At 40.9% G+C, this 20,809-nt stretch overlaps 1 protein-coding gene and 1 pseudogene across 2 annotated transcripts in view; both read right to left on the reverse strand.

Annotated features, from left to right (window-relative positions):
- MTO1 (mitochondrial tRNA translation optimization 1) overlaps positions 1 to 20,476 on the reverse strand; it is a 30,303-nt gene extending 9,827 nt beyond the window's left edge. For both annotated transcript variants that reach the window (XM_076003186.1, XM_020287102.2), the window contains exons 1-4: positions 20,157 to 20,476; positions 9,134 to 9,333; positions 8,936 to 9,053; positions 2,341 to 2,630 (exon numbers count right to left, since the gene is read on the reverse strand). In XM_076003186.1, coding sequence (XP_075859301.1) covers positions 2,341 to 2,630; positions 8,936 to 9,053; positions 9,134 to 9,333; positions 20,157 to 20,373 — 825 coding nt within the window. In that variant the 5' untranslated portion in view covers positions 20,374 to 20,476. The remainder of the gene's footprint in view (positions 1 to 2,340; positions 2,631 to 8,935; positions 9,054 to 9,133; positions 9,334 to 20,156) is intronic.
- On the reverse strand, positions 13,993 to 16,294 carry LOC142870897 (alpha-ketoglutarate dehydrogenase component 4 pseudogene; annotated as a pseudogene).
- Positions 20,477 to 20,809: the final 333 nt, after the last annotated feature.

The raw sequence follows: 20,809 nt of genomic DNA on the forward strand, positions 1-20,809 counted from the left end.
AAGAAATTATGTTTTGTTGGGTGTGACAATGGTGTTGTGTTTTTTTTAAAGTTCCAATCTGTTAAACACATATACCAAAATATTTATAAGTGAAATGATATGATGTCTGGGATTGTGGCTTTAAATCTCAGCAAAAAACAGAAGTGTTGAGGAGAAAAGATGAACCAAGAATGTCAAAGTGTTATTTGTTGAAGCTGGGTGATAGACACATGGATTGATTATACTATTTCCTTACTTTGTGTAAACCTAAAATTTTACAATAGTTAATAAATATATATACTTAAGAAATTATCATAATTTGCATTTTACCAAAACAAAATATAAAAGTGACTTGCTCAAAATAACAAAATATTTGAAGTTACTCTTCAGATAACGCTCACCAGAAACGAGGACCATCAATAATTAATCCTCAATCCTAAACATATAATATCCTTTTATATTTTTTTTTAAGACAGAGTCTTGCTCTGTCACAAGGCTAGAATGCAGTGGCAACACTGTCGCTCACAGCAACTTCAAACTCTTGGGCTCAAGGGATCCTCCTGCCTCAGTCTCCCAAGTAACTAGGGCTAGAGGTGTGTGCTACCATGCCCAACTAATTTTTCTATTTTTTGTAGAGATGGGGTTTCACTCTTGGTCAGGTTGGTCTCAAATTTCTGGCCTCAAGGGATCCTCCTGCCTCAGTCTCCAAGAGTGCTAGGTTTATAGGCGTGAGCTACCACACCTGGCCACATCTTGTAAAACTCAAAAGATAGGCAAAATGGCCTGTACTCTTAAAAAATTGTCATTATCATGAAAGATAAAGGGAATGTTCCAGATTAGAGATTAAAAAGAAATGACAGGGGCTGGGCGCAGTGGCTCACACCTGTAATCCTAGCACTCTGGGAGGCCGAGGAGGGAGGATTGCTTGAGGTCAGGAGTTCATGACCAGCCTGAGCAAGAGCAAGGCCCTGTCTGTACTAGAAAAAATTAGCCAGGCATGGTGGTGCATGCCTGTATTCCCAGCTACTCAGGAGGCTGAGGCAGGAGGATCTCTTGAGTCCAGGAGTTTGAGATAGCTGTGAGCTAGGCTGAGGCTGACGCCATAGCATTCTACCCAGGGTGACAGAGTGAGACTCAGTCTCAAAAAAAAAAAAAAAGAAATGACAAATATAATGCAATGCATGATCTTAGATAGGGGGGAAAAGGTTGCTTTGGACAACACTGGACAATTAGCCAAATCTGACTATGGACTTTGTTTTTGATAGCAGCATTGTATCAATGTTAAATTCTCCAAATTTCATCACCACATTGAGGTTTTACAAGAGGATGTCTTTGTGCTTAGTTGAGATACAGGCTGAAATTTTTTTTTTTTTTTTTTTGAGACAGAGTCTCGCTTTCTTGCCTAGGCTAGAGTGAGTGTTGTGGTGTCAGCCTAGCTCACAGCAACCTCAAACTTCTGGGCTCAAGCAATCCTACTGCCTCAGCCTCCCGAGTCACTGGGACCACAGGCACGAGCCACCAGGCCCGGCTAATTTATATATATATATGTGTATATAAAATATATATATATTAGTTATATATATATTACTATAGTTATGTATATTAGTTATATATATATATTACTATATATGCTATATAGTATAGCATATACTATATGCTATATGCTATATTTTATATATATATTAGTTGGCCAATTAATTTCTTTCTATTTTTATACTAGAGATGGGGTCTCGCTCAGGCTGGTTTTGAACTCCTGACCTTGAGCAATCCGCCCGCCTCGGCCTCCCAGAGTGCTAGAATTACAAGCGTGAGCCACCGCGCCCAGCCGAGGCTGAAATATTTAGAGGTAAAGGCTAATGATCTCTACAATTTACTCTCAAATGTTCCAGAAAAGAAAAACATTCCAGGAAAAAAGAATAAAAATGTGCATATTACTGTCTTAAAAATTAAATATATCCATATATATCAATATGTCCATACGCAGAGAGAAATAAATAAGGTTAAGATATTAACAATGGGTGATTTCCAATGATTTGTTGTAATAGTCTTGCAAATTTTCTGTCTAAAATTGTTTCAAAAAACTTAATTTACAAAATAGGTAAAATTATAGAAGTAATGATTTATTTTCTTTTTTGCTGCTGCTTCCCTCCAAAGTAATGAAATTTAAAACTATACAGAAACACCCAGATAGCAAATTTAGCTACTCTTAAAGATTACTTCTTTGCACTGCAAGCTATAGTGATACTATAATAGTGAACTGCTGCCAAAAAAGAAAAAAACAAAACAAATGGTTAGACTAATTCCTGCTGTGAATTGTCATAAATATCAGCTGTAAAGCCAGGTTTTCATAAATTATCTTACCTTAATCCACACTGTCTCATTGACAAAGCTGAATGGTAAGGATGGATTATCTGGTGTATGCTTGTCTAGAATGCTGAAATTAATGGACTCTTTGGCAATGCGGGGTGGAGTCCCAGTCTTCAACCTTCCCACCACAAACCCCAACTTCTCCAAAGTCTGAGCCAACCCTATAGAAGGCTGATCCCCTAACCGTCCTGCTGGATGCCTCTCCAATCCAATTACAATCATGCCCCTCAGAAATGTTCCAGTAGTCAGAATCACACTTTCTGCATTTACTGTGCTTCCATCCGCTAAATGACAAGAAAAAGAGTAAAACCGTTAATTGTTATATGCATCAAAATGGAATGTGACTATTTTACTCTAGAACTACAGAAAAACTTTCAATCTTTAGAAACCTGAGAATCTTTTTATAATATTTGGTTTTTGTTTATGTTTTTTGTTTTTTTTTCTCTGAGACAGAGTCTCACTCTGGGCTAGAGTGCCGTGGCATCAGCCTAGCTCACAGCAACCTCAAACTCCTGGGCTCAAGCGATCCTCCTGCCTCAGCCTCCCAGGTAGCTGAGACTACAGGCACACACCACCATGCCTGGCTAATTTTTTCTATTTTTAGTTGCTTGGCTAATTTTCTTTGTATTTGTAGTAGAGACGGGGTCTTGCTCTTGCTCAGGCTGGTCTCGAACTCCTGACCTCAAGCAATCCTCCCTCCTTGGCCTCCCAAAGTGCTAGGATTACAGTCCTGAGCCACTGTGGCTGGCCAACATGGTGTTTTTTTGTTTGTTTGTTTGTTTGTTTTGAGACAGTGTCTCACTTTGCCCAGGCTAGAATGAGTGCCATGGCATCAGCCTAGCTCACAGCAACCTCAAACTCCTGGGTTCAAGTGATCCTACTGCCTCAGCCTCCCGAGTAGCTGGGACTACAGGCATGTGTCACCATGCCCGGCTAGTTTTTTTCTATATATATATTAGTTGGCCAATTAATTTATTTCTATTTATAGTAGAGACGGGGTCTCGCTCTTGCTCAGGCTGGTTTCGAACTCCTGACATCGAGCAATCCACCCGCCTCAGCCTCCCAGAGTGCTAGGATTACAGGCGTGAGCCACCGCACCCGGCTTCAACATATTTTTGAAAGATAGAAAGTAGTTGGTAGAATGACAGCTAACCTAGCAGAGGGGAGACAGCTATAACTCAAGTGCCTGAAGAGAAGATACCAATGAGAACGAACTAATTTGTCCTAGAAAGGATCAGAAATTGGAGAACTGAAAATAAGAACTGAGGAATGAAGGAATGAAACTTGGGGCTGAAAGTGAAAGAAATAGTTGAAATCTCTATATTAAGCTATTGTCCCTAGACAGATATACCTTACGGGAAAATGGAGGTTTATTCTTCAGGCAACAGAGACTTACTGTTTAATGGGGACACAATTTGAGTTTGGAGTGGTGACAAAGTTCTGGAGATGGTTAGTGGTGATGGTGAACGTACTTAATGGCACTGAATTGTACACTTAAAAAGGGTTAAAATGGTAAATTTTATGTTATGTATGCTTCACCACAAAAAAAAAATTGTTATTGTTGGGCCTACAAAATAGAGACAGAATCCAAAATAGCATTTAAAGATATTAAATCAAGTAATAGAAGTATAAATAAGGGTATAATAAAAGTCTACCCTAGTACAAATAATATAATCATTAAATCTGGAGAAGAAAGGAAGTGGGGTGGAGAAGGAAAGGAAATGAAAACAAAGCTAGTACATAATTTAGTAATCATTCACAGAGGGAAGTCAATAAACTTTAACTGAAGAAAGAGAAAATTAAGCATAGAAAATCATGGTTACTAAGGTAACCACCAGAATAAGCCCACAAACTTTTAAAAAAGAAACATGGTCTCCAAAAGCAAAGCAGACACAGGTTAAGTGGGGGCAAAAGTATACAACAGTATGTATAATATGCTGCTACTTTGTGAACAAAATATAAAACATGTATACATATGCATGAAGGCATATATATATGCACAGATAGAAAAACCATGCAAGAAACCAGGACCAGCAAATGGTCCTGAGAAAGAAAACTGGTTGGCTAGAGGATAAGGTGAAGGAAAGAGACTTCATTCTTTCTGCTCTTGTACCCTTTAAATTATTTGTCATGTGTATGTATTTCTCATTCAAAAGCATTAATAAATATATAATAAAATAAAAATGAAAACAGGGGAATTAAGGTATGTATTTTAAAAGATTACACACCCTAGCACAGCCTCTTTTTTTTTTTTTTTTTGAGATGGAGTCTCGCTTTGTTGCCCAGGCTAGAGTGAGTGCTGTGGCTTCAGCCTAGCTCACCAGCAACCTCAAACTCCTGGGCTCAAGCAATCCTCCTGCCTCAGCCTCCCGAGTAGCTGGGACTACAGGCATGCGCCACCATGCCCGGCTAATTTTTATATATATATATATATTAGTTGGCCAATTAATTTCTTTCTATTTTTATAGTAGAGACGGGTCTCTCTTAGGCTGGTTTTGAACTCCTGACCTTAAGCAATCCGCCCGCCTGGGCCTCCCAGCACAGCCTCTTTTAACATCTTGTCCTCAAATTGCTAATAGGCAACTAACAGACCTCGATATTTGGAAATTCAGCAACAAAAAGGCCAATTCAATTCTTAGTTATCACTACAGAATCAGACAGGCAATAAAATCAACAGCATGCACAAATCTTCCAATCAGTGCTTTAGTGCCTCATTAAAAAATGTGAATGGGCCAGGCGCGGTGGCTCACGCCTGTAATCCTAGCTCTCTGGGAGGCCGAGGCGGGCGGATTGCTCGAGGTCAGGAGTTCGAAACCAGCCTGAGCAAGAGCGAGACCCCGTCTCTACTATAAATAGAAAGAAACTAATTGGCCAACTAATATATATAGAAAAAATTAGCTGGGCATGGTGGCACATGCCTGTAGTCCCAGCTACTTGGGAGGCTGAGACAGAAGGATCGCTTGAGCCCAGGAGTTTGAGGTTGCTGTGAGCTAGGCTGACGCCACGGCACTCACTCTAGCCTGGGCAACAAAGCGAGACTCTGTCTCAAAAAAAAAAAAAAAAAAAAATGTGAATGGATTGGGCGTGATGGCTCACGCCTGTAATCCTAGCACTCTGGGAGGCGTGCAGATTGCTCAAGGTCAGGAGTTCGAAACCAACCTGAGCAAGAGTGAGACCCGTCTCTACTAAAAAATAGAAAGAAATTAATTGGCTAACTAAAAATATATAGAAAAAATTAGCTGGTCATGGTGGCGCATGCCTGTAACTCCAGCTACTCAGGAGGCAGAGGATTGCCTGAGCCCAGTAATCTGAGGTTGCTCTGAGCTAGGCTGACGCCACAGCACTCACTCTAGCCTGGGCAAGAGTAAGACTCTGTCTCAAAAAAAAAAAAAAAAAAAAAAAAAAGTGAATGGACAACCAAAGTTTCCTAGATATTTGATGAAGGCTGTGTACATGGAAGACAGCAGCCCAAACAAGCAAACAGAATAAAGAAATCTAGAGATACAAGTACATGGATGGGCAAAAAAAATAAAAAAATAAAAAATGATAATATAAAAAAATTTAAAAAGGGAAAAGAAAAAAAGAAATCCGGAGAAAACAATATATAAATCAGAAGGAAACTTCAGAAATCTATAACTAAATCTTAACTAATCTATAACTAAAATCCTTATATAGAATTGAGATGAAGAACTAAGAACAAGAAGCTAAGAAAAGGAAACAATCAGAAAAAAAAAGACTGCCTGTAAATACAAAATATAATACATTTAAAAAAATTCACTAGAAGAATTTGGACGAGGGCGAGGAAATCTAAGAGAGTATGGCAAAATGACAAAAAATAAAAACAGAAGAAACCTAGAGGACCAATCCAGGAAGGGATAGGAGTTACAGAGAGAGCACAGAAAAATAATAGAAGAAAATAGGCTGAGAAAGCAATTGTCCCGATTATAGTAGATAGGGGTTGGGGCTTATGAAAGTTGATGTTTCTAAAAAGGAAGTATCAAGGAAAAAAAATAGAATTGACTGATTACTTGACATTTAACTTTGAAAAATAATATTGATCAATATTTCTGATGAAAAAGTTGGACAGATACATAGAAAACTAAGAAAATAAAAAACAATTCTTCAGCTTTCCTTTACTTGTTTATAAAAAATAAATAAAATAACGCAATTATTAACCAAAGGCAAAACAAAGAAGCATATGAAAGAAATAAACATAATTTACTACTTGAATCAGCAGTAAACAATATTTAAATAATCAGAATGACATAAATACTATTATTTATAACCAAAAATTATGGTATGATTATATTGTAAGGTTAGAGGGAAATAAAGTAGGGGATTTTTTTTTTTTTTTTTTGGAGACAGAGTCTCACTTTGTTGTCCAGGCTAGAGTGAGTGCCATGGCATCAGCCTAGCTCACAGCAACCTCAAACTCCTGGGCTCAAGCAATTCTCCTGCCTCAGCCTCCCGAGTAGCTGGGACTATAGGCATGAGCCACCGTGCCTGGCTAATTTTTTGTATATATATTTTTAGTTGGTCAATTAATTTCTTTCTATTTTTAGTAGAGACAGGGTCTAGCTCTTGCTCAGGCTGGTTTCGAACTCCTGACCTCGAGCAATCCAACCGCCTTGGCCTCCCAGAGTGCTAGGATTACAGGTATGAGCCACAACGTCTGGCCAAAAGTAGGGGATTAAAGAGAGCTACCATAACAAAAAGTTAATAGGTAATGTCTAAGACTGTAATTTAGGAAGTAAAAATATAAGCATATTATTTAGAAATATGGAGGTATATACCAGAAGTGATAACTAAAAAGCTAAAGTGGCTGTCTTCAGGGAGGGAGATAGTTGTTTTCCCACACAAATTTCTAAATTTCATTTAACTTTTTAAAAAATTATTTTTATGTATCACTTTGATAAAAAATTAGTATATCAGAATTTTAGAATGTTAAAATATATAAAAATATATAATTCCTTTAAATAAAAAAGCTGGTAAAATATACTTTTAAAATTTAAAGTCAGAACTAGAAAAAATAGAAATTACAGTACAAAGACCAGGTGGAGGCCGGGCGCGGTGGCTCACGCCTGTAATCCTAGCACTCTGGGAGGCTGAGGCGGGCGGATTGCTCTAGGTTGGGAGTTCAAAACCAGCCTGAGCGAGACCTTGTCTCTACTAAAAATAGAAAATTAATTGACCAACTAAAAATATATATAGAAAAAATTAGCCAGGCATGGTGGTGCATGCTTGTAGTCCCAGCTACTTGGAGGCTGAGGCAGAAGGATGGCTTGAGCCCAGGAGATTGAGGTTGCTGTGAGCTAGGCTGATGCCATGGCACTCACTCTAACCTGGGCAACAAAGTGAGACTCTGTCTCAAAAAAAAAAAAAAGACCAGGTGGAAAAGACATAAATATGCAGGCTATAAAGTTCCATACTCATATGGTACTAATTAGCCCAGAATTTGAACTTCATGAATGTCAAAATGAAAAGAAGCCAATGTAGTGGTGGGAGTATGTAGTATGGCTACTTGGGAGACTGAGCCAGGAAGGTCACCTAAGCCCAGGAGTTCAAGGCTGTAGTGTGCCATAATCAGGCCTATGATTGGCCACTGCACTCCAACCTGGGCAACATGGCAAGACTCTGTCTCTTAAAAAGGAAAACAGAGTGTTTTTTCAGTTTTTAAATTTTTTTTCTCTCTTTTTTTTCTTTTTTCACAAGGTAGATGTGTATACATTTTTTTTCTTTTTGCTTCAGTCTTCCCCTGCCACCTTTTGGTATCGATTTTTAAAAAAGCCCAGTGAAGCCCCAGAACCCAGGAGTGCAAATTGGGAGAAAAGTTTTTGCCTGGGGTTAGTTCAAGTCCCTGGTTCAATGGGCTGCTCGAAGCCAGGACTGGGTAATTCTTTCCAGATGTCTTTTTTTTTTTTTTTTTTTTTAATCATCAAAAGGAGTTTTATTGACTAGCTCGAGCTAGGGTCTAAGTCCCAGAGCACTGATACGGTGGCTCTATTGGGACAAAGACCTTTCCAGATGTCTTGACTTCTTCGTCCTTAACTTCTTCCTCACTGTTGTTGCCTTTCTGCCTCCTCCAACTTAAGGGGGTCTTAACTACAGAGCTGGTGGGTGTTTTAACAGGGAGGAGGAGGTGTGGACTGGGGAACCCAGAGGGGAGGGAAACAGGGCAGCCAAGGCAGAAGGACAGGCAGCCGGGAGGGGGAGAAGGGAGGAAGAAATTGGCCATTCAAAGCCGTCCCTGAGCTAGAGGCCTGGTTCTAAACCACAATGAATTCAATTAACTTGATTGCTAACGTGTGCAGAGACGGGCAGTGCATACTAGGAGGCCACCACCTGATTCCCAGCTTTCCTGCAGCGGCAAGATAGGAGCCCTTGCTTTGTAGATATCCTGGGGTTACAAGTTCTCACTAAGTGATAAACTCTGAAAACATAGTTATTTATATAGTTTTTCTCATCCAGGAAAAAAAAAAAACAAAAAACAATTTCCTGGAATAAGCAAAACATCTCCATACTTGGCTCTGAAATGAATTTCTCACATAAGTTCGATATGCTATCATTACCATTGATAACCAGTACATACCCAAAACAACACCACTGACACGGCATTTCCCGGGGTGTTCGGGCTCTGGTTCTGTAAGAATAAGATCTTCCACAGCTCCTTCCTGAACAGTAAGCAGGGGGGTATTCAGGATTTCTTTCTGTCAAAAGACAATGCCAGTTGAAACACAGCAGTTAAACAATCACCATAATCTTCCCTCTGCTCATGCCCTATTCTTACCTGCATGTTCTGTTTATAAAGTTTCCTGTCAATTTGAGCTCTCAGACCCCACACAGCTGGTCCCTTACGGCGGTTTAATACTTTGTAATGTATACCAGACTGGTCACAGATGCGAGAACACAGGCCATCCAAGGCATCCACTTCTCTCATTAAATGCCCCTTTCCGATGCCACCAAAGGAAGGATTACATGACATCTGACCTAAAGAGAATAGACACAGACAAAATAAATTTATGAGAACTTTGCACATATAGGTGTTTAATAAGGAAATGGGTCAGGCACGGTGGCTCACGCCTGTAATCTGAGCACTCTGGGAGGCCGAGGCGGGCTGATTGTTTGAGGTCAGGAGTTCGAAACCAGCCTGAGCAAGAGCGAGACCCTTTCTCTACTATAAATAGAAAGAAATTAATTGGCCAACTAATATATATAGAAAAAAATCAGCCGAGCATGGTGGTGCATGCCTGTAGTCCCAGCTACTTGGGAGGCTGAGGCAGTAGGATCGCTTAGAGCACAGGAGTTTGAGGTTGCTGTGAGCTAGGCTGATGCCATGGCACTCACTCTAGCCTGGGCAATAAAGCGAGACTCTGTCTCGAAAAAAAAAAGAATAAGGAAATGTTTGTACAGGTGACTACAATCATTTCAAATGATAAAAAACAGAAACTTGAAACATATACTACGATGAAAATCCCAAAGTCCCAAATGGGATGCAAAAGTTGCTCAGAGCATCCTAGAAGACAAACTACTGCCTGAACTTTATCTTGAATATTTTCCTTGATGCATATTTTTACTGCTTCATTAGGTGGACTTTTCCATCCAAATCCTCATGAAACCTTCCTAAATTCTTACTTTGCAGAAATAATTAAATTACAAAGACAGTAGAGACCATATTTTACACTTTCCCTTTATATTAACCCAATCTTATTAACAGTCTAAATCCATGAAGAGCTGGGCACAGCTGCTCACATCTACAACCCCAGCATTTTGGGAGGCCAAGCGCTTGAGGCCTGGAGTTTGAGACCAGCCTGGGCAACACAATGAGGCCCCAATATCTACAAAAAATTTTTGGCCGGGCGCGGTGGCTCACACCTGTAATCCTAGCACTCTGGGAGGCTGAGGCAGGCGGATTGCCCGAGGTCGGGAGTTCGAAACCAGCCTGAGCGAGACCCCGTCTCTACTAAAAATAAGAAATTAATTGACCAACTAAAAGTATATATACAAAAAAATTAGCCGGGCATGGTGGTGCATGCCTGTAGTCCCAGCTACTCGGAAGGCTGAGGCAGGAGGATCGCTTGAGCCCAGGAGTTTGAGGTTGCTGTGAGTTAGGCTGACGCCACGGCACTCACTCTAGCCTGGGCAACAAAAGTGAGACTCTGTCTCAAAAAAAATTTTTTTAAGATTAGCCAGGCCTCGTGGCATATGCCTGTAGTCCCAGCTACTCAGCATGCTGAGGCAGGAGGATCACTTGAACTTGGGGGTTTGAGGCTGCAGTGAGCTGTGATCATGCCACTGTACTCTAGCCTGGGCAACAAGGTAAGATCCTGTCTCCAAAAAAAAAAAATAAATATATATATAAAATAAAACCCATCTGGTTACCTCAAAAGTTTTATGGGAGGTAGAGGGATAGAAAAATTGTGTCAACATCTGCATATTCATTGCTACCACCATCAAGTCCACCAAAAGTTGTTATGGTCTCTATAGGCAGGCTGAACAGTGCTGTGATTATGAGCATGGACTATGTGATTATGAAGAATGGAAGAAAGAAATCTGGCTCAATTTCTAGATCCATCACCTATTACCTCTGTGATTATGGCAAATTACCTAATTTTCTACTTCTCAGCCTCCCTACTGTGAAAATAGGGATGATAGCTGTAGTAGATCTTCCTCCTTCTTCCTTTGAAAAAAAAAAAAAATTACGATTTTTAAGTAAATACCCTTCCCTATGAGGCTTTGTGCTCATGGAGTGTGGAGTATGACTTTAACTCACTTTAGGGGTAGATCTTTATTGGTATGAAGTAACTAATCATGGCGATCATGTTCCTACCTGCCAGTGTCTGATTTAAGGGTGGGCAATAAATCATGAGGGAAGAGCTGCTGGGAGTCTCTAGGATATGTTTTTTCTCTGTCTTTAAAGAGACACAAAGAGGGAAAAATATCCTTCATCTGCTGAAAGCTGTCACCTGGATGTGATACCTGGAACTACTATAGCCATTTTGCAAAAATGAGGCTAGCTAGCTTCAGACAAGCTAAGCTTGGCAAAATGGAGATATGGAAAGAGTCTGAATTCCCTAAACATTGCTGGGTTGCTGAAGTAACCAATCTTAGAGTTAGTCTAGCTGCTAACTTCTTATTACTTACAAGATGAGATAATATATACAAAGCACTTAATACAGGGTCTGGCACTGTGTAAGCAATGAATAATATTTACTAATATTTAACTTATTTCACAGGTCGGTATAAAATATTCTCTGCCTTTGATCTTTCACTGTTTTTAGAGACAGGGTCTTGCTCTGCTGGCCATGCTGCCTGGAATGCAGTGACGTGACCATAGCTCACTACAGCCTCCAACTCTTGGGCTCAAGGGATCTTCCCAACTCAGCCTCCAGAGTAGCTGGAACTATAGACAAAACCCCACCATGCCCAGCTAATTTTTTAATTTTTTGTAGAGACAGGGTCTGCTATGTTGCCCAGACTGGTCTCATACTCCTGGCCTCAAGTGATCCTCCTGCTTCAGCCTTCTGAGTCACAAGGACTACATCTAGCTAATTGTTTTATTTTTTATTTTTTTGTAGAAACAAGGTCTTGCTATGTAGGTTGATCCTGAAATCCTGACCTCAAGTGATCCTTCTACCTCAGCCTCCCAAAATGAGAGAATTACAGACAGAAGACATTGTGCCAAGCCTCCTGTTCTTTCATTTTTAAAACTGAATTTCAGGCCGGGCACGGTGGCTCATGCCTGTAATCCTAGCACTCTGGGAGGCCGAGGTGGGCGGATTGCTTGAGGTCAGGAGTTCGAGACCAGCCTGAGAAAGAGCGAGACCCCATCTCTACTATAAATAGAAAGAAATTAATTGGCCAACTAATATATATAGAAAAAATTAACCAGGCATGGTGGCGCATGCCTGTAGTCCCAGCTACTCAGGAGGCTGAGGCAGAGGGATTGCTTGAGCCCAGGAGTTTGAGGTTGCTGTGAGCTAGGCTGACGCCATGGCACTCACTCTAGTCTGGGCAACAAAGCGAGACTGTCTCCAAAAAAAAATATATAAAATAAATAAAAACTGAATTTCAGGCCGGGCGCGATGGCTCACGCCTATAATCCTAGCACTCTGGGAGGCCGAGGTGGGCGGATTGCTCGAGGTCAGGAGTTCAAAACCAGCCTGAGCAAGAGCGAGACTCTGTCTCTACCATAAATAGAAAGAAATTAATTGGCCAACTAATATATATATATATGTAGAAAAAATTAGCTGGGCATGGTGGCACATGCCTGTAGTCCCAGCTACTTGGGTGGCTGATTGCTTGAGCCCAGGAGTTTGAGGTTGCTGTGAGCTAGGCTGATGCCACAGCACTCACTCTAGCCTGGGCAACAAAGCAAGACTCTTGTCTCAAAAAAAAAACAAAAAACTGAATTTCAGCCTGTAGTCCTAGCTACTTGGAAGGCTGAGGCAGAAGGATTGCCTGAGCCCAGAAGTTCCAGGCTGCAATGAGCTATGATCAGTGCCACTGCACTCCAGTATGATCAGCAGAGCAAAACCTTGTGTCTTAAGAAAAAACAAAAACAAACAAACATGAACCCCACAAAGGCTAGGCAGGGAGGCTCTGTAATCCTAGCACTTTGGAAGGCCAAGACAGGAGGATAAGGTAGAAGGATTGCTTGAGGCTGGAGTTTTAGACCAGCTTGGGCAATAGAAAGACCCTATTGCTAAAAAAACATGAGCTGAGTAAGGTGGCACATGTCTGTGGTCCCAGCTACTTGGGAGGCTGATGTGGGAGGATCAACTAGAGCCCAGGAGCTCCAGTAAGCAGTGAGTTATGATGATGACACTGAACTCTAGCTGGGGCAACAGAGCAAGACCCTGTTTCAAAATACAAACAAAAAACCCCCTAAAATCCCCCAAAACTTAATTTCATTGTTTTTATAAAATTTATTTTTAATCCAAAATAATATTCTTCCCCAGCAACACCAAAAGCCTCTTCTATACTATTTTCTAAAATGTGTAAGACATTACTATTTTTTTTTTTTATTGTTTTAGGAGCATCAGAAGAGACATTACTATTTATGTAAGTATTCTTACATTACTACTATCTTAGAAAAGTAATCCATATATTTTGTATAAAATCAATAAGTATAGTGAATATGAATATTTACCATATTATTATTATTATTTTTTTCTGAGACAGAGTCTCGATTTGTTGCCCAGGCTAGAGTGAGTGCCATAGCGTCAGCCTAGCTCACAGCAACCTCAAACTCCTGGGCTCAAGCGATCCTCCTGCCTCAGCCTCCTCCCGAGTAGCTGGGACTACAGGCATGCGCCACCATGCCCAGCTAATTTTTCTATATATTTTTAGTTGGCCAATTAATTTCTTTCCATTTATAGTAGAGACGGGGTCTCGCTCTTGCTCAGGCTGGTTTCAAACTCCTGAACTCGAGCAATCCGCCCGCCTCGGCCTCCCAGAGAACTAGGACTACAGGCGTGAGCCACCATGCCCGGTCTTACCATATTATTGAGTTTAAATAAAACAACCAACTTAAACTCCTAAGTTGCTAATCCAATATACTATTTCACATAAAAATGTTAAAATATTTTATAACAAATATAAAAAATAAAACATATAGAAAATTCCTAATTATCAACTTAGGTCCAAGCTTAAATCATTTATAGCTTTACACACTTCCCCCTCTCCCAGTCATTATAACAACTGCAAATATTTCAGACAAGGATATTTTGGTTAGAATAAAACTACACATACAACTTAATCACGCTGGAAAATTTGAATTCTTAATAAGTAACCAAAATATAAACCAGAAATGCAAAATGATATCACCAAGTATGATTTTTTTCTTTTACTTCCTACCATTTTTAAGCAATATTCTTCCCATCTTTAGAGAGGACATTATAGTTTAGATGCTTTTAGACATTTTCTTTGAGATGGGGTCTCATTACATTGCTGCAGCTGGTCTCAAACTCCTGGCCTCAACTGATCCTCCAGCCTCAGCCTCCACACTGGAGACAGTTTTATTTTTATTTTTGTTAAAGGTAAGGAAAGAGAATTTATTTAGCTTTGTGAGGCTTTACTTTCACAATATACATATGCTTGGCACAGGAAAGCCCTATTAAAGATTCAGAAGTTGCTTAATAAGGTAAATATTTAGTTTGATTTATGAGGCTTTTCAACATTAAGTTTGAGAAAGTTAATGGTTATCAGAATTTCCAGACATGATCACAATCAAAACAATAAAATAAACCAAAGAAACCTTACCCCCAAAACATAATAAATTGTTAATTTCTAGTGAAACATTTATGCCTATGTTGTACTCATTTTTTCCTGACAAATGCCTTTCAAGAATCCTCTGCTATGTTCATTTGGATTGCTTATTTTCCACTTTATACTGTGTTGAATATAGGTTACAAATAATCTTTTGTGTTATTTCCTCAGTCTTTTGAGACAGAGACTTGCTCTTTTGCCTAGACTAGAATGCATGACTTAATCATAGCTCACTGCATTAATATACTTATTAAGCCAGTTATACTCCAGTAAACTTGTGAATGAAAACATGTTAGAGAATTAAGAACAAGTAATGGAGTCATTATTTCACTGATCTTTATCCAATTCAGGAAAATCATGTCCCTAAAACAGCAATTCTGCCAGATAAATTCCTTCCATGTCTAAACACAAACAGCAAGAAAAGTGAACTTATGGGAAGCCTATTATATTTTATTAGACCTTGTGTGCTTTTAATAGTTCAACACTGGTAATATTTGATGATCAAGAGTAAATAGGCTTCTCACCAAGATTTATTGTTAAAAAAAAAAAAAAAGAGTAAATAGGCTAACATTTAAAAATGTATACTTTAATAAGTATAAAGTATATAAATAATTAATTAGGTAAGCTTGTGGAGAAGCTGACCAAGATACATAAATTAGGAGATACAAGTCTCCATCTAAATTTTCTATATCTCATTTTTTTACAGAATATTTATTAAAGTTGCTTAATATACAATTTTTCATTTTAGAAGGCATTTATTGTAAAGTAATTCTTCTGTCTGATGACAAACAGCAGCCACAGTGATTACTCTGGACCTCCACGTTGGATAAATTCAATTTCTTCTTGAGACACAAGTTTCCTTCTACATTTCTGAGGCAATGTTTTTATTATTTCTGCAGTATCTGGTGGACCCTGATACATCAGCAAATCTGGTGATTTACTTTCCTTAGAATGCTGGGAAATTGCAGAAGAGTGAGATGGTAACCCTGCTGATCTCAAAGCTTCTGATACATTGGGTTTAGGATTATCTCTTCTGTCAGGAAATCTTATTAATGGAGTGTGTGGCTTGACTACCTGGACGACCCTGCTGGCAGACGCCATCTTGCTGCCCATCATGACCCCTGGAGACAGTTTTAGATCATAGTAATAACCCAGTGGCTTGCTGATGATATTTTGCTTGGTACACATAGGCTTCTGTTAAAAACAAACACCAAGTGCAAATATATTTTCTATAATAGCTGACCACTGTTCTCATTATTCCATGTTGTTTTACATTCATCCAGCTTCACACATGTAAATTATGTGTCTGGCTCCTAGATCACCTGAACTTGTAATCTGTTTTATTTTTTATTCTTATTTTTTTGAGACACAGTCTCACTCTGTTGCCCAGGCTAGAGAAGCCATAGTGTCAGCCTAGCTCACAGCAACCTCAAAGTCCTGGGCTCAAGTGATCCTCCTGCCTCAGCCTTCCGAGTAGCTGGGACTACAGAAACATGCTATGATGCCTGGCTAATATTTCTGTTTTTAGTAGAGACAGGGTGTTGCTCTTGCTCAGGCTGGCCTCGAATTCCTGAGCTCAAAGGATCCTCTCCCACCTTGGCCTCTAAGAGTGCTAGGATTGACAGGTGTGAGCCACCCCACCCGGCCTGTAATCTGTTTTATTTATTTATTTATTTTTGAGACAGAGTCTTACTCTGTTGCTCAGGCTAGAGTGAGTGCTGTGGCGTCAGCCTAGCTCACAGCAACCTCAAACTCCTAGCCTCAAGCAATCCTCCTGTCTCAGCCTCCTGAGTAGCTGGGACTACAGGCATCTGCCACCATGCCCGGCTAATTTTTTCTATATATATTAGTTGGCCAATTAATCTCTTTCTATTTATAGTAAAAATGGGGTCTTACTCTTGCTCAGGCTGGTTTCAAACTCCTGACCTTGAGTGATCCTCCCGCCTTGGCCTCCCAGAGTTAGGATAACAGGTGTGAGCCACTGCACCTGGCCTGTAATCTGTTTTATTTATTTATTTATTTATTTAATTTTTTTTTTTTTGAGACAGAGTCTCGCTTGTTGACCAGGCTAGAGTGAGTGCCGTGGCGTCAGCCTAGCTCACAGCAACCTCAAACTCCTGGGCTCAAGCAATCCTTCTGCCTCAGCCTCCCGAGTAGCTGGGACTACAGGCATGTGCTACCATGCCCGGCTAATTTTATATATATATTAGTTGGCCAATTAATTTCTTTCTCTTTATAGTAGAGACGGGGTCTTGCTCAGGCTGGTTTCGAACTCCTGACCTCGAGCAATCCGCCCGCCTCAGCCTCCCAGAGTGCTAGGATTACAGGCGTGAGCCGCCACGCCCGGCTCTGTAATCTGTTTTAGATATTGCTACTTGTCAAAATAACTTAGCATTTAGCTCTTATTACAATATAGTTAATTTTTTAAAAATCTCTGAATCTCATTGATTTCTGACATTTTCCTTAAATTTTCATCCCTAGAAATGTCTCCTTATACATAAGAAAAACAAAAACCAAGCCTAAAAATAAATTATTGAAATCCCACCATTTCCTTATATTGCCCAACTAAATAACTTCTATGGTACTTTATTGAAATAGTTCATATGGTAAGAAATTAGCCAGACAACAAAAAATATATAGAAAAAATTAGCCGGGCATGGTGGCGCATGCCTGTAGTTCTAGCTACTGGGAAGGCTGAGGCAGGAGGATCGCTTGAGCCCAGGAGTTTGAGGTTGCTGTGAACTAGGCTGAGGCCAGGGCACTCTAGCCGGGGCAACAGAGTGAGACTCTATATCAAAAAAAGACTAAAAGTTGAACATGTCACTCTCTTCTGCTTAGCTCTCAAAGACTTTTCCAACATAGCACTCTAGGAAGCAAGCATTCATTCCCAATCATTTGGAGTTGGCATAAGAAATAAACTCTATTGGTCATTTGTGCTCTTAAATAGAGCATACTAACATCTAAAGTGTGGTACCAGTTTTTGGGGTAAGTCGTGGTAATGAAAATGTATAAATCAATCCATTCTTCACCCTACTAAAGAATTTAAGGCTACATATGATGGCTCATGCCTGTAATCTCAACACTTTGGGAAGCTGAGGTGGGAGGATTGCTTGAAGTCAGGAGTTTGAGACCAACATGGGCAACATAGTGAGAACCTGTCTCTACAAAAAAAATAGAAAAATTAGCCAGGCATGGTGCTGCATGCCTGTAGTCCCAGCTACTCTGGTGGCTGAGGTGGGAGGATCACTTTAGCCCAACAGTTTGAGGTTGCAGTGAACTATGGTGATGTCTCTGCACTCCAGCCTGGGTGACAGAGTGAGACCCTCTCAGTCTCTAAAGAAAAAAAAAAAAAAAAACCCAGCCAGCAAGGTGGCTCACGCCTGTAATCCTAGCACTCTGGGAGGCTGAGGCGGGTGGATTGCTTGAGATCAGGAGTTCGAAACCAGCCTGAGCAAGAGCGAGACCCTGTTTCTACTATGAATAGAAAGAAATTAATTGGCCAACTAATATATATATGGAAAAAAAATTAGCCGGGCATGGTGGCACATGCCTGTAGTCCCAGCTACTTGGGAGGCTGAGGCAGAAGGATTGCTTTAGCCCAGGAGTTTGAGGTTGCTGTGAGCTAGGCTGGCGCCACAGCACTCACTCTAGCCTGGACAACAAAGTGAGACTCTGTCTCAAAAAACAAACAAACAAACAAACAAAAACAACCAAACAAACAACAACAAAAAAACAAAAAAAGAAAGAAAAAAGGCAGAATTTAAGTAAGCAATGTAGAAAAACTTATGGTAAAACGGCAGCTGATTATCAGACCACTTAATACTAGCCAGGCACTGTTCCAAGTGACTTATATGTTATATTCTGACTTAAATCTTACAACATCTCTATGAGGTTGGTATTGTTGCTATTTCTACTTCATAGAGAAAGAAACAGAGGCTAACTTGTCCTTTGTCCAAGGTGACACAGTGGAGCTTACTTAGATTAGAATTCAGAATATCTAGCAATCTCTTCAATAGGAAAGTCCCTCCATGAAATGCATAGGTGATGGGACACAGAATAAAGAGGCTCAGGAAGCCTTTCTTTTGTCATAAAAGGCAAAAAATAGTTTGCCAGCAATCACTATTTTACAGGTTACTATAAAACAAAATTTCTGCCTCTTGACTTCAAAAGGAGCTGAGCTGGTCAGGGTGGCTCTCATGCCTGTAATTCCAACAACTGGGGGGTCTGAGGAAGGAAGATGGCTTGAGGCTAGGAGTTGGAGACTAGCCTGGGTGACAGAATGAAAGATCCCTTCTCAAAAAAAAAAAAGGAAGATATTAGCAGATGATATGACTGAATCATAATGGGGCAATTCTTGCATTCTGCTTTGCTATGAATCTCACCTTTCTAAGCCAAAGCTATCTTTCTTCGCTGAGGTCAAGCAGAAATACTTGATACTCCACTATATCAAACTACCATAAAAATGAGACTTTTAAGATAGAATTGTCATTCAATAAGCTCATCTATAACAGTCATTAAAACATCTCTGAAATTAATTTATCTAAACAGAAAACTCAGATTATGCTATCTTGATAGAATATGAGTTTTGAAGCCCACGTGGTGGCACGAGCCTATAGATCCAGCTACTGGCTAGGCTAAGGTGTAAGGGTCACTTGAACCTAGGAGTTCCAGGCTGTGCACGCCATGGTCGTGCCTGTGAGTAACCACTGCACTCCAGCCTGGATAACATAACTTTGTCTCTAAAAAAAAATTTTTTTTAATGAAAAACAGGCCGGGCGCGGTGGCTCACGCCTGTAATCCTAGCACTCTGGGAGGCCGAGGAGGGCGGATTGCTCGAGATCAGGAGTTCAAAACCAGCCTGAGCAAGAGCGAGACTCCGTCTCTACTATAAATAGAAATAAATTAATTGGTCAACTAATATATATAGAAAAAATCAGCCGAACATGGTGGCGCATGCATGTAGTCCCAGCTACTCGGGAGGCTGAGGCAGTAGGATTGCTTGAGCCCAGGAGTTTGAGGTTGCTGTGTGCTAGGCTGACGCCACGGCACTCAATCTAGACTGGGCAACAAAGCAAGACTCTGTCTCCAAAAAAAAAAAAAAAAATTAAATAAATAAAATACAACGACCTTTTAATAAACAATTATTACTAGTGTTAATTAACCCTTTCTCTAAAAAGTAACAAGACAGTAGAAGGTAAACACAGCAATGAACTAAGAAGCTACCAGCCAGTATACTTGAAATTCCTTTCCCAAAACACCGCCCTCTCCCCCTGCGAATGACTACTTGCGTCAACAGCAACACAATCTGAGATTTACAGACACACCATCTGTGGTCCGCATAACAGACTAATGCAGAGTTCTGGCCTGGCCCGCCCAATCCCTACTAGACACAGAAGTAGGCTAAAACTACAGTTGTTAGGGCTCCCATAAGCTTTGCGGTCGGGAAAAGGTCGCTCCCATCAGACAGTGGGAGGGGGAAAAGTTGCAGCCCGCGTCCTCCGCCAAGCGCCACACCACCCTCGCTGCTCACCGATCCTGCTCACCGATCGTATCCACGCGGTGCGTGAGGAGCAGAGTCCGGGAGCCACATCGAGCGGCAGCAGCGGCTGCCTCGGTCCCGGCATGTCCTCCACCAATGACTACCACGTCGAAGTGCGGAGTCCCGGGGGCCGCGCTGTCACCGCAGAACCGGGCCACCCGAAGGTGCTGTTTGGCGAGGGAAGCCGCGGCCCAGCGGCCACAGCCTCGGACGGAGAACATGTTGGGAGAAAAATCGCTATGTGACTTTGAATCTGACAGGAGCGAGGCACAAAAAACTTAGGCGACGAGACAAATTCTGCAGGGCGCAGCCATCTTGCCCTAATACCGCGGCGTAAGGCGTATACGTCCAGCGTCGCTGCTGATTGGCCGTTTGGCGCGAGGTTCCCGGCGCGGGGAGACGCGGCGACGGCGCCGGTGGTCTGCGTCGTGGGTGCCTTCTTTCCTGGCCCATGTGAGCTTTTCGGTTTCCTGTGGCTCTGGGTGGGTGGCTCCTACTGAAGATCGTCTTTTGTCCTTTCTCAGGCGTTGCCGTCCTTATCGCCAGGTGGCTACCACGAACAATGGATTTGATCACTTTGCCTTATCAGATTCTTCTGATACACTGTCCTCCTCTTCACTTCTGTTTGTTTGTAAAAACTGGAGTCTTAAAATAGGA

Source organism: Microcebus murinus, chromosome 5 (assembly GCF_040939455.1).
Source record: "Microcebus murinus isolate Inina chromosome 5, M.murinus_Inina_mat1.0, whole genome shotgun sequence".
NCBI lineage: Eukaryota > Metazoa > Chordata > Mammalia > Primates > Cheirogaleidae > Microcebus > Microcebus murinus.